The sequence below is a fragment of the Delphinus delphis genome, chromosome 13, assembly GCF_949987515.2.
Source record: "Delphinus delphis chromosome 13, mDelDel1.2, whole genome shotgun sequence".
In the NCBI taxonomy this organism is placed as follows: Eukaryota; Metazoa; Chordata; class Mammalia; order Artiodactyla; family Delphinidae; genus Delphinus; species Delphinus delphis.
In genome coordinates this window covers 6,255,580-6,270,373 of record NC_082695.1, presented here as the reverse complement: position 1 = coordinate 6,270,373, position 14,794 = coordinate 6,255,580, and the positions used below count along the sequence as shown (strand labels likewise).

Genomic DNA, 14,794 nt, shown 5'->3' with positions numbered 1-14,794 from the left:
ATAAGAAAGCCAAGTGGTGACCTCCTCATGTTTTGTTTGATCGGACAGGTCAGGGAGGAATTCCACAACATATTTGGTTCAGAGCTAAAAGCAGTGACTGGGGATCCCAAGCGCATCGACGATGTGCTGTGCAGGGTGGACAGCCTGGTCACCCCCATGGAAAGCCTGACCTTTGACCCCTTCAGCATCAAGTGCTCCCAGGACTGGAAATACGTGATGGACGACTTCAAGATCGAAGTCCTGGTAAGTAACACATCCTTCGATTCGATTTTGGAAGTGGATACCATGTTTTCTCCATGTTAAATCTGTTGGGTTATTTAGTTATGTTTAGCGTTTTTGGTTTTTTTTTAAAAAAAATCATAAAAAGGGATACCTGCTTTTTGGTGAAAAATGGAAACAATGCAGAAGAGCATAAGGTAAAAACGAATATTTCTCAGTGTCCTCTGTCCCCACCCCTACTCCCCAGGTGGAATAAGTTTGAAGCGAGCTAGACACCCTAGAATGGCTACCAAGGTGGGTTGGGTGTATAACTGGAGAGGATGTAGAGCGGCCGGGGTGAAGAATGGGACTTAATTTAGTAAGCAGTAGGGAGCCATTGAAGGTTGTTCACCAAGGCAGGGATGTCATCAGACTTATACCGAAGAGGGTTTTTCTGGCTGCAGCGTAGGTGGATCAGAGCTAGGGAAGGAGAGGAGGTGGGGAGGTGGTATAAGAGCTTGTGGCCCTAGGTGTGTGTGAGTCAGGGCCAGTCAGAGAGAATACGACCTCCCTGCATACGGCACAGACAGGCTGGCCCACCACACTCACCTTTTCGGCCTCTTGTGCGGTACACCATCAGTAGCATCCCCATTTTATGTTTCAAGTAAGTGTTTTGATAACCCCGGAGCATCTTTCATATTGTAACTGAAAGTGGGATCCCCTGCTCACTGCGCAAAAGCCGATAAAGAGGCAAGGTTGGTGGAAAGGAAAGTTTGCTTTATTTTGGCTGCCGGCGACCAGGGGTGGGGGCGGACTCCTGTCCAAAGGCCAACTCCCCCCGACTGAGGGTCAGTGGGCAAGAGCTTTTATAGATGGAGGAGGGGGCTACGTGCAGAAACAGCACAGTCAGCCCTGGCAGGCAGCTTTTTAAATTTTATTTATTTTTATTTTAAAATTTATTTAAAATTTATTTATTTAATTTTATTTTATTTTTGAGTCTTCGTTGCTGCGCGCGGGCTTTCTCTCGTTGCGGTGCGTGGGCTTCTCATTGCAGTGGCTTCTCCTGTTGTGGAGCACAGGCTCTAGGCGTGGGGGCTTCAGTAGTTGTGGCTCGCGGGCTCAGTAGTTGTGGCTCATGGGCTCTAGAGCTCAGGCTCTGTCGTTGTGGCGCACAGGCTTAGTTGCTCTGCGGCATGTGGGATCTTCCCGGACCAGGGCTCAAACCCGTGTCCCCTGCATTGGCAGGCAGATTCCTAAGCACTGCACCATCAGGGAAGCCCTAACACAGTTTTAAATAACTTTTGGTTACATTAATGTTCAGCATTTACTCATTATGTCTATGCAGATATTTTCACTGCTGAGCCAAGAAGCCCATCATAACCATGCAACCTTTCTTTTCTTTTTTAATGTTTATTTGTTTATTTTTATTTTTAAAATTTTTATTTATTTGTTTTGTTTTTGGCTGTGTTGGGTCTTCGTTGCTGCGCGTGGACTTTCTCTAGTTGCGGTGAAAGGGAGCTCCTCTTCATTGTGGTGCTCAGGCTTCTCACTGCAGTGGCTTCTCTTGTTGCGGAGCACAGGCTCAAGTGCATGGGCTTCAGTAGTTGTGGCACATGGGCTTAGTTGCTCCTCAGCATGTGGGATCTTCCTGGACCAGGGATCAAACCCATGTCCCCTGCATTGGCAGGTGGATTCTTAACCACTGCGCCACTAGGGAAGTCCCACCATACAACCTTTCTTGTCCAACCCTTCATTTTTCCTGGAGTTAATCATTGCTTTTATTTGCATTTGCTTGGTTAGTTACATATACACTGTTAATTTTTCCAACTGCCCTAACATCTTTTTCACTCACCTATCAATAGTGGGTTCCATCTGCTGAGACATATCAGTGCTATTATTTTTCCAGAGACCTTTCTTCCAGAGCTTGCTGTCTTTCTGCTCCAGTCTAGATTGTTTGCTCCTCAGACCTGTTGTGAAGCAGTTGCCCTAGGACTTCCTATCTTCTGTCATCTGTGTTGGATCCTACTTTCTAGAGTTCACAGCTTCCCCTCTCCTTGTTTGCTCTGTTGTTTTGCTGGAGTGCATTTTTTAGTAGCTTCCTGAGAAAGGTTTCATGGGACATGCATTTTTTTTTGAGCCTTGCATGTGTGAATTCTGAAATAGTAGGTATAGAGTTCAAGGTAGAAAATAACTTTTCTTCAGAAATTTGAAGATGTTCTTTATCGGTTTCTAGTTTCCAGTGTTATTAGAAGTCTGATATCACTCTGATTTAATTTTTCTAGAATTAACCTTCCACTCTGCATAGGGTGGGCTGGGGATGGAGATATAGAGTATGTGTACTGAGTGGCCTGGCTGTGTGGGGTGGAGAAGGGATCCTCTGTTTGCCCCTCCCCTTCCTGGTGCCTGGTGCCTTCCAATGCTCAGCCTCCCAGAGGTTTCCATGGGACAAACAGGTGCCCCCTGCCTCCCCCACCCATTGCCAGTGTTAGGTAGTAATTCTCTGCCTTCTGTAAAGTTAGTTACTCTCCTTCCAAAAATTCCTGAACTATCTCCTCTCCCGTTTCTTTGTCTATATGAGTTAATACTTTAAAGATTCCCTTTTCTATCATTTTGAACTAGTGGAGGAGAGAGAGCAGAAAACCAATGCAGCCGGTCTGCCATTTTTTTCTTTTAATATTTATTTATTTAGGTTACGCTGGGTCTTAGTTGTGGCATGGGGGATCTTCACTGCGGCATGCGGACTTCTTAGTTGTGGCATGCATGCTTCTTAGTTGTGGCATGTGAACCCTTAGTTGCGGCATGCAAACTCCTGGCTGTGGCATGCATGCGGGATCCAGTTCCCCGACCAGGGATCGAACCTGGGCCCGATGCATTGGGAGCACGGAGTCTCACCCACTGGACCACCAGGGAAGCCCCCAGTCTGCCATTTTTAACTAGATCTCAGCTTCCACCAAAGCACAATGGAAATCCTTCTCAAGGCACTGATTTGGTATTTTGTGAGGTAATTTGTTATTTTTGCGGGGTAATTACAGGGTCATAAGGGTTTTTTTCTGGGCTTTTTTTGTTTGTTTGCTTGGCAGGTTATTGAGAAAGAAGCAAAAAATTTTATTGACGAATCTTTTAAGACTCTTCGATCAGCTGAAGCAGCATTTGACATGCTTTTAAAATTTAAGCATATTCGTTCACGGGAGGCCATTAATCGACAAATGATGAGGAAATTTAATGATATTCTTGCACAGTACTGTAAAGAGGTAACTGAAAAATCTATGGCTGCTGTAGCAGTAAAAATACACTTGGCAAAATGTAAACAGTTGGATCACACTGTTGTCTTTCTCATCTAAATTCAGAGAAACTGTACTTTTCCCAAATAAGCATGTCGTATAACCGAAACGAAGTGGGTTTGTTTGTTTAGTGGAGAAATTCAGTAAGAATTTATGAAGTACAATATTGTATGCCTCACGTTGTGATGGACCCTGAGTGAGTTAGTCATAGGCATAATCACAGTAACAACAGTGTAGTAGTCACAGCTACCCATGTGTGAAGGTCACGGGTGTATTCACATACACATTCCTGTTGTAAGGACCCTTGTTATACAATGGACCCACCCAGATAATCCGGGATAATCTCCTTATTTTAAGGTCAGCTGACTGGCCACCTTAACTCCATCTGCTACCTAATTCCTCTTTGTCAGGAATGGATCAGGACCGTTAATGGGGCAGGTATCGTTTTGCCTCTGACACCTAATTACTCACATAAGAGTGCGAAATACTTATTTTAAAATGCAAGCCCAGACCATATGATCCAGCAACCCCATTTTGTGTATATACCCAAAAGAATTGAAAGCAGAGTCTCGAAGAGATATTTGATTATCAATGTTCGTAGCAGCACTATTCACAACGGCAAAAAGCTGGACATCACCCAAGGGTCCATCGATAGATGAATGGGTAAACAAAATGTGGTCTATCCCTACAATGGAATATTATACAGCTTTAAAAAGGAAGGAAATTCTGCCATATGCTACACCATGGATGAACCTTGAGGGCTTTGTGTTAATTGAAAGAAGCCAATCATAAAAAGACAAATACTCTATGATTCTACTTATATGAGGTACTTAGAGCAAAGTCATAGAGACAGAAAGTAGAAAGGTTGTTCCTAGGGGCTGAGGGAGGGAGGAATGGGGAGTTACTGTGTTTAATGTGTACCCAGAGTTTCAGGTTTACAAGATGAAAGAAGTTGTGGAGGTGGATGATGGCGCTGCCTGCACGACAACATGAACGTAGTTAATTCCACGGAAATGTCCACTGAAAAATGGTTAGGATGATACATTTTATGTCATGCATATTGTACCACAATTTAAAAAATATTACGTGATAGATAATTATAAAACCTCAGTGGCACCTGCACACACACACACACACACACACACACACACAGTGCAGGTCTGGCCACCAATCATGTCTAGAACAGATTTCAGAATTTCCAATAGGTTGGTCAAATGATTGTACACAGTCTATAAGTATAAGGCAGTTTGGATCATTGCATGTTTTTCTTTTTTTTTTTGGTACACGGGCCTCTCACCGTTGTGGCCTCTCCCCTTGCGGAGCACAGGCTCCGGACACGCAGGCCCAGCGGCCATGGTTCACGGGCCCAGCCGCTCCGCGGCATGTGGGATCTTCCCTGACCGGGGCATGAACCCGTGTCCCCTGCATCGGCAGGTGAACTCTCAACCACTGCGCCACCAGGGAAGCCCGGATCATTGCATGTTTTAAACCAAACAAAAAAATTCCTACAGAGTATAGGAAAACGTAGTAAATAATAAGTAGTAAAAACCCTATTCTGTACCTCAGACTATTTCTTGACGTTCCATGTTCATTTCTTTAAAGATACAAATCTCAAGTTCAATCTTTTCTTGGCTCACAGACTGATGCTTATCACTTACAGAATACGTTTGATTGCTTTGCAGATTGACATTGTTAACAAAATCTTTGTTCAGAACCTTGACAACCCACCGCTGTATAAGAATCACCCGCCCGTAGCAGGTGCCATCTACTGGGAACGGTCCCTGTTCTTCCGGATTAAGCACACCATCCTCAGATTTCAAGAAGTAGAGGAGATCTTGGACAGTGATAGAGGACGAGAAGTATGCTGCTTCTGCTGGAAATGTCCCCTTTTGTATTTCATGGTTCGGTTCTAGATGGGCGGCCTCCCTGGGCGCTGATCCTTCAGTCCAGGTGGCTGCCGGCATGGAGTGGGCTACGCAGAGTTGCCTGCGTAAAAACAGCTCCATTTCAAATCCATGTCTGCAATTTAGAAGGTCTTTTCTGTGGTCCCTGGGGACCACATCTCCATACCTACCTGTGACATCTTCCAGGTGGCAGTCACATGACCTCCCCTTGACCTTGATCTTCAGCCTCTCCAGAGGGTGACCAGCAACTTTCCGATAATACTCTCCCTCCCCCACCCATGCATTTTTGTCTGTTATATCACAGGGGGTGGGAAACCTTTTCTTTAATGGTCCAGAGAGTAAGTATTTTAGGCATTTGAGGGTCGGATGGCCCCTGTTGCAACTACTCAACTCTGCCTTTGTAGCAAGAAAGTGACCATCGATAACACGTAAACAAACAGGTGTGACTGTGTTCCAATAAAACATCACTATGGACGCTGAAATTTGAATTTCGTATGCTTGTTACACGTCATGAAGCACTGTTGTTCTTTTTGAGTTCCTTCATTCTTAGCTCCTGGGCTGCAGCAAACCCACGGGCTGAGGTCTGTGAGCCCAGTTAATCAGCCTAGATTTCAAGCCCTACCATGGCAGACCACCCCTCCAACGTTTGTGCAAATCTGCCTGCTTTCTTTTGCAAAATGTGTTAACTCATAATTTTTTGTTTTAAAGAGAGACAAAAAAAATGTTATTTTCAATGACAAAATGACCGTTGCCTGACTTCTTTGGTAGGTAAAGCAAAAATATCTGGAAGTGGGTAGGACAATGAAAGGCTACGAAGATGAAAAGTATAAGCAGTGGAAAGAGACGACAGAACAGGTCCTGCCGACTCTCATGAGGAAGAGTCTGCTCGCTAAGGTGTGTCTTTCTAGATCCGCGTCCTAGATTCCCGGGCGGCCTCGTAATGTGGTGGTGACTACTATTTCCTTGAGATCTGATGTGTTGACTCTCATGAAGTTGCGAGGTATTTCCAAAATCAAAGGCACAGAAGGGCAGAGGCTGACCCGGGAGAAGAAGAGAGGCAGAAAGAGAATAGATGGAGGAAGCAAAATGTCACCGTCAGGGAACACGCTGGGGTTAGGCAGCCCTCCTGACTCCTTGGGCAGGTGGCTTAACTCTGAGCTCCAGTGACCCAGTTTGTAAAATGAGTTGGATCAGAAACATGCAAAGTATTAGTTGAACCGTATATGAAACAGCTGACAGTTGATCATTTTTAACCTACAGGAAAATGTCACTTCCCATGATTCAGCCGCATCTTTAGCACAGGATCCGGCACATAGCAATTGCTCAGTAAATAAACACTAGCTAGGAGGTTCAAGGGAAGACCTGGGCCTGGCGGTTTTCGGTCTTCGGTACTAAAAGGAGTGAAGAGGCCAGGTAGGGCCTGTCAGGAACTGGACACCTTGTGTCCTATTCAAAAGGGGCAGCTGCTACCCAGCTTCAGTCTGTTCTTTGCCATTTATCATCAGCTTTTCCAATTTTTCAAAGGAAACCAGATTTCTGGATTTTTACCTTCCGTTGCCCAAATTTCGAACGTGGGTGACTAAATCGAATTCTTTAAAAACTCTGTTCACCAAACAAAATATGAATTCTAGCTAGTTCTGGCCAGCTCCCCAGTCTGTCAGGGCAGGCCATTGATCTTTTTCAAATTCACGTTTAACTTGGGTTGCGTTGATCTAATTGCTTCTTGGACCGCCCTTCCCACGATGTTTTGTAAAAATACCGTCTCTCCCACAGACTTCTGCTGCTGGTGATGAAGCCCAGAACTCTGACAGGGGGGTTGGTTTTGCAATCAACTTTTCACCTGCTCTCAGGGAGATTATTAATGAAGCAAAGTACCTGGAACAGCTGGGGTTCCCTGTCCCGGAATTAGCAAAGAGTGTTGCCCTCCAGGAAGACAAATTTCTTAGGTAAGAAGATTCTTCTCTTAAATCAACAGTAAACATTTTTTGTCTTGGGACCCCTTTGCACTCTTCAAAATTATTGAAAACACGCCCCCTACCCATGCCAGAGCTTTCATTTTTGTGGATTTTATAACCGCCAATATTTGCCAATTAGAAATAAAAACTAAGAAATGTTTAAAATATGTGTTTATTCATTCATCTAAAAATAACAACGATAAATCTATTTCATGTTAACCTAAATAACATTTTCACTTTTTCATTTTTTAAATTAATTTTTACTGGGGTATAGTTGATTTACAGTGTTGTGTTAGTTTCAGGGGTACAGCAAAGTGAATCAGTTCCACATATACATATATCCACTCTTCTTTAGATTCTTTTCCCATGTAGGTCATTACAGAGTATTGAGTAGAGTTCCCTGTAAGTAACATTTTTAAATAAAAAGTAACCAATATTTTCCAAAAAGAAAGTTAGTGGGAAGAGTGGCATTCTTTAAAATTTTTAGTCTGGTTAATGGTCTTTTGTATCCTACCTGTAAGGTTATTAATCTTTTTATGAGCTCCATTGTATTTTTCTCACGTCAGTGACTTTCCTGTAATGTGCAGGTACACGGATGGGATACAACGTATGTTGGATCATTATCACGTGCTCATTGGAACCTTAAATGAGGCAGAGGCTTTTCTCCTTGACGACCGTTCCCAGGAATTAGTAAGAGTGTTTAGGTCTGGATATAAGAGGTTAAACTGGAACTCACTAGGTAATATAATTCATCTATCTATTGCCTTTTAGACTTTGGGATATAAAAAATCATTCTTTTAGATTGTCTTAGTTGAATTATAATTTTTCTATATATGTAGATATGGTTAACAAATACGTTTTCAGCATCAGTAAAGTACACTTTGTGGAACATGGAATCCATCTCAAGGCTTTAGTTAGGGGTGAAGGTGAGTAGACAGGGTGCCGTTTTGACATTCGACTGACCCAGAGCTTTCTCCTCCAAAAATAAAGTGACTTTTACTTTTTTCCCTTAAAACTGAAATTTTTTTTAAAAAAATTAATTAATTAATTTATTTTTGGCTGCATTGGGTCTTCGTTGCTGCACGCAGGCGTTCTCTAGTTGCAGCGAGCGGGGGCTACTCTTCATCGCAGTGCGCGGGCTTCTCACTGCGGTGGCTTCTCTTGTTGCAGAGCACGGGCTCTAGGTGCACGGGCTTAAGTAGTTGTGGCACGCGGGCTCAGTAGTTGTGGCTCGCGGGCTCTAGAGCGCAGGCTCAGCAGTTGTGGCACATGGGCTTAGTTGCTCCACGGCATGTGGGATCTTCCCAGGCCAGTGCTTGAACCCGTGTCCCTTGCATTGGCAGGCGGATTCTTAACCACTGAGCCACCAGGGAAGCCCTAAAATTGAAATTTTAATTTCGAGATAATTACAGAGTCACACGCAGTTGCAAGAATTAATACAGACAGATCCTGGGTACCCTTTGCCTGGTTTTCCGCCAACAGCAACTTCTGCAAAACTGTAGTGCAAACCACAGCCCAGATTTTTACATCGATATAGTCAAGACCCAGAACATTTCCACACCACAGTGATTCCTCATGTCGCCCTTTTAAAGTCACACCCACTTCCCTCCTATCCCCATCCTCTACTGAACCCCTGGCAGCCACTAATCTGTTTCCTGTTTCTATAATTTTGTCATTTTAAGAGTGTTACATAAAATATTATATGACCCTTTTGGTGTTGGCTTTTCTCACCCAGCACAATTCTCTGGAGATTTTTCCAAGTTCTTGCCTGTTTCAACAGTTTGTTCTTTTTTATCAGTGAATAAAAAACAGTATGATATCAATGTTTGTTTCACCATTCACCTAGATATCCTAGAGAATATATAGGTTGTTTCCAGGTTTAACTATTATGAATATACATTTGTGCTGTAGAATCACTTGTGTACAGGGTTTTATGTGAACATGAGTCTTCATTTCTCTGGGATAAATGCCCAGGGTTGTATGGTACTTGTGTGTTTAGTCTTTTTTATTTTTTAATTAAAAAAAACTGAAGAATAGTTGATGTACAATGTTATATAAGTTATATATACAGTATAGTATACAGTATAGTGATTCACAATTTTTAAATGTTATACTCCATTTATAGTTATTATAAAATATTGGCTGTGTTCCCTGTGTTGTAGAATATATCCTTGTAGCTTATTTTATACATAATAGTTGGTACCTCTTGATCCCCTACCTATATTGCCCCTCCCCATTTCCCTATCCCTCTGGTAACTACTAGGTTGTTCTCTATATCTGTGAGTCTGCTTCTTTTTTGTTATATTCATTAGTTGTTTGTTTAGTCTTTTTTTTTTTTTAATGTCATAGTGTTGTCCAGAGTGGCTGTACCATTTTACATTCTCACCAGCAATATTCATTTCACTGTCTCTAGATCTTGGCTAGCCTTTGGTATTGTCACTATTTTTAAAAATTTAGCCATCTGATAGCTGTGTAATGATAGCTCATTGTGGTTTTGATTTGCATTTTTCTGTAATGGCTAATGATGTGTTTGTTTGCCTTTATATATCCTCTCTGGTGTAATGTCTTTTTTTTGTTCTTTTGCCCATTTTCTAATTGTATCACTTGCTTTTTTACTGTTGATCTTTGAGAGTTCTTTATATATTGTAGATACTAGTCCTTTATTGGATATGTGGTTTGGAAATACTTTCTCCCACTCTGTAGCTTGTCTTTTCATTCTCCTAATAGCATCTTTTGCAGAGCTATTTTGATGAAGTCCTATTTATCAGTTTTTCCTTTTATGGATCATGATTTTGGTGTCAAGTCTAGGGACTCTTTGCCTAGCCCTAGATCCCAAAAGTTTTCTATTTTTTCTAAATATTTTATAATTTTATGTTTTACAGTTAAGACTGTGATCAATCTTGATTTTTTTTTTTTTTTGGTACAAAGTGAGAGACTTAAGTTGCAGTTCATTTCTTTTTCCAACTGTTGTAGCATTGTTTGTTGGAAAGGCTAACTTTTTCCATTAAATCACTTTTACACCTTTGTCAAAAACTAGTTGAGTGTATTTGTATGGGTCCATTTCTGGGTTCTCTATTCTGTTCCATTGATCTATGTGTCTGTCCCTCTGCGAATATCACAGAGCCTTGAAGCCTTAATTATTGTGGCTAGAGAGTAAGTCTTAAAATTGGGTAGACTGGTAACCACTGATCTTTTTATTGTCTCTATATTTTGCCTTTTCCAGAATGTCATATAATTAGAATCATACAGTGTGCAGCCTTTTCAGATTGGCTTCTTTCACTTAGCAATAAAATTTAAGTTTCCTCTGTATAATTGTGCATTTCTTTTTATTACCAAATAATATTCCATTGTGTGGCTGTACTGTAGTTTATCTGTTCACCTGTTGAAGAACATCTTGGTTGCTTCCACATTTTGGCAATTATGAATAAAGCAAAAAATGTTCATGTGCAGGTTTTTGTGTAGTGATTTCTTTTCTTTGTTCTTCTTTTTTTGTTTGTTTTAAAATTACAGATTCAGTTTCCTTAATAGTTATAGGACTATTCAAGTGATTATTTCCTATTGGGTGAGTTGTGTAGCTTGTGCTTTTCAAAGAAGTGGTGCATTTCATCTAAGTTGTCAGATTTATTTTGCAGAGTTGTTCTTGTTGCTCCCTTATTATCTTTTTAAAGACTGTACATCTTTAGTGATCCCTCCTGTTTAATTCTGGATATGGTTAATTTGTGTCTTCTCTTTCTTTCTTTTCAGTCCTGCTAGAGACTAGTCAGTTTTACTGGAGCTCTTTGTTTCATTGATTTTATCTGTTGTTTTTCTGTGTTTAATTTTACTGATTTCTGCTTATCTTTATTATTTCCTTCTGCTTGCTTTGGATTTATCTTACTCTTCTTTTTCAAGGTTCTTGAGGTGGGAACTTAGATCATTGATTTGAGATCTTTCCTCTTTTCTAATGTATGCATTTGGTGCTATTAATTTCCCTGTCAGCACTGCTTTAGCTGTGTCCCACAGATTCTGATAATTGTATTTTAATTTTTATTCAATTAAGTGTATTTGAAAAATTTCCCTTGAGACTTCCTCCATGACTCAGAGATTATTTAAAAGTGTGTTGTTTAGTTTCAGAGTGTTTGGAGATTTCCCCTGTTATCTTTCTGTCATTGTTTTGTAATTTGAGTCTGCTGTGGTTGGAGAACATCCTCAGTATAATTTCAATTCTTTTAAATTTGTTGAGGTTTGTTTTACAGCTCAGGATATAGTCTATCTTGTTTTATGTTCTGTGGCCACTTGAAAAGAATATGTATTCTACTTTGCTGAGTAGAACGTTCTATAAATGTTGATTAACCTTGTTGGTTCATGATGTTGTTGAGTTTTTCTATATCCTTGTTGATATTCTGTCTAGTTGTTCTGTCAGCTACTGAGAGAGGAATGTTGACATGTGGATTTACGTATTTCTTTTTTCAGGTCTATCATTTTTTACTTCACATATTTTACAATTCTGTTGTTTTGATGCATACAAGTTTAGGATTGCTATGTCTTCTTATGAATTAAACCCTTTAATCATTATATAATATTCAACTCTCTCTGATAATTTTCTTTGTTCTAAAGTCTTCTTTACCTGATATTAATATATCCATTCTGGTTTTCCTTTGATTAATGTTTGCACAGTATATGTTTTTCCATCCTTTACTTTCAACTTGCTGATAGAATTGTATTTGAAATGAGTTTTTTGTAGACAGCATATAGTTGGGTCATGTTTTTAACCTACTCTGTCTTGGTGCATTTAGACCATTTGCATTTCATGTAATTATTGGTTTGTTAGGGCTTAAGTCTGTCAGTCTTTTTGTTTTCTGCTTGTTCTTTTTGTTTCTCTGTTTTTCTTTTACTTGCCTTTCCATGGGCCACTTGAACACTTTCTCGAATTCCATTTTGATTTATCTGTAGTGTTCTTACAGCATTTTTTTAGTGGTTGCTCTAGGTTACATATACATAACATTACAGTTTACTGGTTTGAGTGAAATATAGAAATCTATAGAATTTTACCAGTTTGAGTGAAGTATAGAAACCTTAACTCCCCTTACCCTCTCCCACTTACGGTATAACTGTCTAAATATTTCTTCTAAATACATTTTGGACCACAACAGACAGTGTTATAATTTTTGCTGCAACCATCAAACCTAAGTTAGGAAGCTCAAGAAGAGAAGGAAAAAGCTATTGTATTTTCCTCTATTTTTACCTACTGTGCTCGTTCTTCCTCCCTGATGTTCCCAGGGTCTTTCTCTCACTGGGTCCTTTCTGTTTACAGAACTCCCTGTGGCCATCCTTACACCCTATGCTGTAGCAGCATAGGTCTGCTGGTGACGTAATCGCCTAGTTTCCCTTCTGAGAATATCTTGATTTCCCCTTTGTTACTGTCAGGTGGAAGTAGAAATCCAGGTTCCCTAGTCAGCCTTCACTGACAGTCGAGGGGAAGGTCCACCTAACTGCTGGGAGGGGTGGGGGTCCCAGCCCCCCTGCAGTCTCCACTGACACTGTGGGGTGGCAGGGGGCGGTGCTCGTGGCTGGACCGTGGAGGTGAAAGTCCCATCTACCTCCATGGCCTCCTCTGATGCCAGCACGGCAGGCATAAGGGGACAGGGGTTTGGGGCACCTCATTATAACATTCTGAGGGTGGAAGTCTAGGCCCCCTCCTCCTGGCCCTTCTGGCATGGGTGAGGGCAGGGTCACATTTTTATCTGTGGTGTTTGTCTGGAGCAGAGCAGTTATTGTCTAAAATTTTGTCTTGCTAGGGTGTCCCTCTCCTGATCCTTTTGTCTTGCTAGGGTGTCCCTCTCCTGGTCCAGAGAAAACAGGATTTTCTTGAGGCCTTTTTTGGGTGCATGTGTGTCTGTACCCATGGGCACTTATGGGTCGCCGGCTCCTTCAGCTCCAGGTCTGGGATACAGATCCCAGGAAAAAGATCCCAGGGCCCTCATCACCACATCATTCCTCGGATCCTGGGGTCCCCGCTGGTTGGCTGTCTCTCCCCCTTTCAGCGTCTTATATTTGTTTTATGGCTAATGTGCAGGGTTCTTAGTTGTATTTAGCAGGAGTAATAAGGAAAAGTACATACTTCTTCTTCCTTTACTTTTAAAAATAAACAAGGCATTTATGCTATTTTTTTTCCTTCTTCCTCTTTCCCTTCCGTTGCTCCAAATCTTCTCCCCGTTTTTGGTTGTCATTTCCTTTTCTCCCCTTCCTCCCTTCTCCTTTGTACAGAGAACATGTGTGTTTGGACTGTGGCTTCCAGCGTGAAACCTCTGGATTAAAAGTCCAGCTTCTACCCATGTGACTCAACTTCTCGGAGGCTCCGTTTCCTCATCTCTAAAATGGGCATAATCTTAGTACCCAATTCATAGGGCTGTTGTAAGGATTCGATCATGTAATCGACGTCACATGCTTAGGCCACCGCCCAACTGATCATAAGTGCTTAACTTGGGTTTACTATTCACATTCTTGCTGTTTACTTTTCTAAGCAACAGGCCAGAGGGTTGCCTAACTGTAGGCAGGGTTGCATGTAGTGGAGGGTTTGTGTTGCCATGGCAATGAGAAGGCATGAGGGTTGTACCTCCTCTTTCTCCCCACCGCGCTTCAGATACGATGATGCTAAAAAGCAAACAGAAGAAATGTATCGTTTGCTTGATCCTGAGCACCAGCTCCTTGTTCCAGTCCCCAGGGACCACGTGGATCTTTGTCACCTCAAAAACCCAAGGGGATGGAAGGAGCACGATCCTTCCTGTGAAGGGATGTTGGCGGGAGGGATATGGAAAGGAAGAGTTGAAAGCCAGCTATCTTTCTTTTGTTCTTTGTCTTTTTCTCCAAAGGTATTGCTGACTACATAACTCGGTGCAAGCAGGCCGTTGGGAAATTTGAGTCCCTCATCCACCAGATTCATAAGAATGCAGATGACATTTCTTCCAGACTTACCTTAATAGAATCCATAAATCTCTTTAAGTATCCAGCACCTAAAAGTGAGGAAGAACTCCCAGGTAGATCTGACTTCTTGTTTCTTTGATTATGGAAGGAATGGAAAAACCTCTTGGGTATGATTGTGCACACACACACACACACACACACACACACCCAGAGTTTATTCCACATATGGAATAAAAACATGCCTCCTAATCTCAGGCATTTACTTGAAAAGATCATGGGTAATTCTTAGTTTTTGCCGTGTTTTATGTGTTGCTTACATAGTTTTACAAATTCCTAAGTCTATGAAAATCAATAGTACTTTTGTCAATAACTTTGTAACAGTACGGTGAACTGTGTTTTATGGGCTCACATTTACTTGTTCAAACAGGGTATTTTAAGCTGTCTTGGACTAATCACCAAGGAGTTCAGGATTAGTTAACAAGCAATTTAAGACAAGCAAGATTGCCCAAAGGCAAAGCATGCACAAGTGGCATTCATTCCCATGTTGTCATGT

The 14,794-nt window shown here is 41.5% G+C and overlaps 1 protein-coding gene across 1 annotated transcript in view; it reads left to right on the top strand.

Annotated features, from left to right (window-relative positions):
* Window positions 1-14,794, top strand: part of DNAH10 (dynein axonemal heavy chain 10) — a 147,578-nt gene that overhangs the window by 28,289 nt on the left and 104,495 nt on the right. The window contains exons 11-17 of the mRNA XM_060027909.1: window positions 49-243; window positions 3,279-3,449; window positions 5,162-5,338; window positions 6,152-6,277; window positions 7,157-7,329; window positions 7,926-8,077; window positions 14,190-14,354. Of these exons, the coding sequence (XP_059883892.1) occupies window positions 49-243; window positions 3,279-3,449; window positions 5,162-5,338; window positions 6,152-6,277; window positions 7,157-7,329; window positions 7,926-8,077; window positions 14,190-14,354 (1,159 nt within the window). The remainder of the gene's footprint in view (window positions 1-48; window positions 244-3,278; window positions 3,450-5,161; window positions 5,339-6,151; window positions 6,278-7,156; window positions 7,330-7,925; window positions 8,078-14,189; window positions 14,355-14,794) is intronic.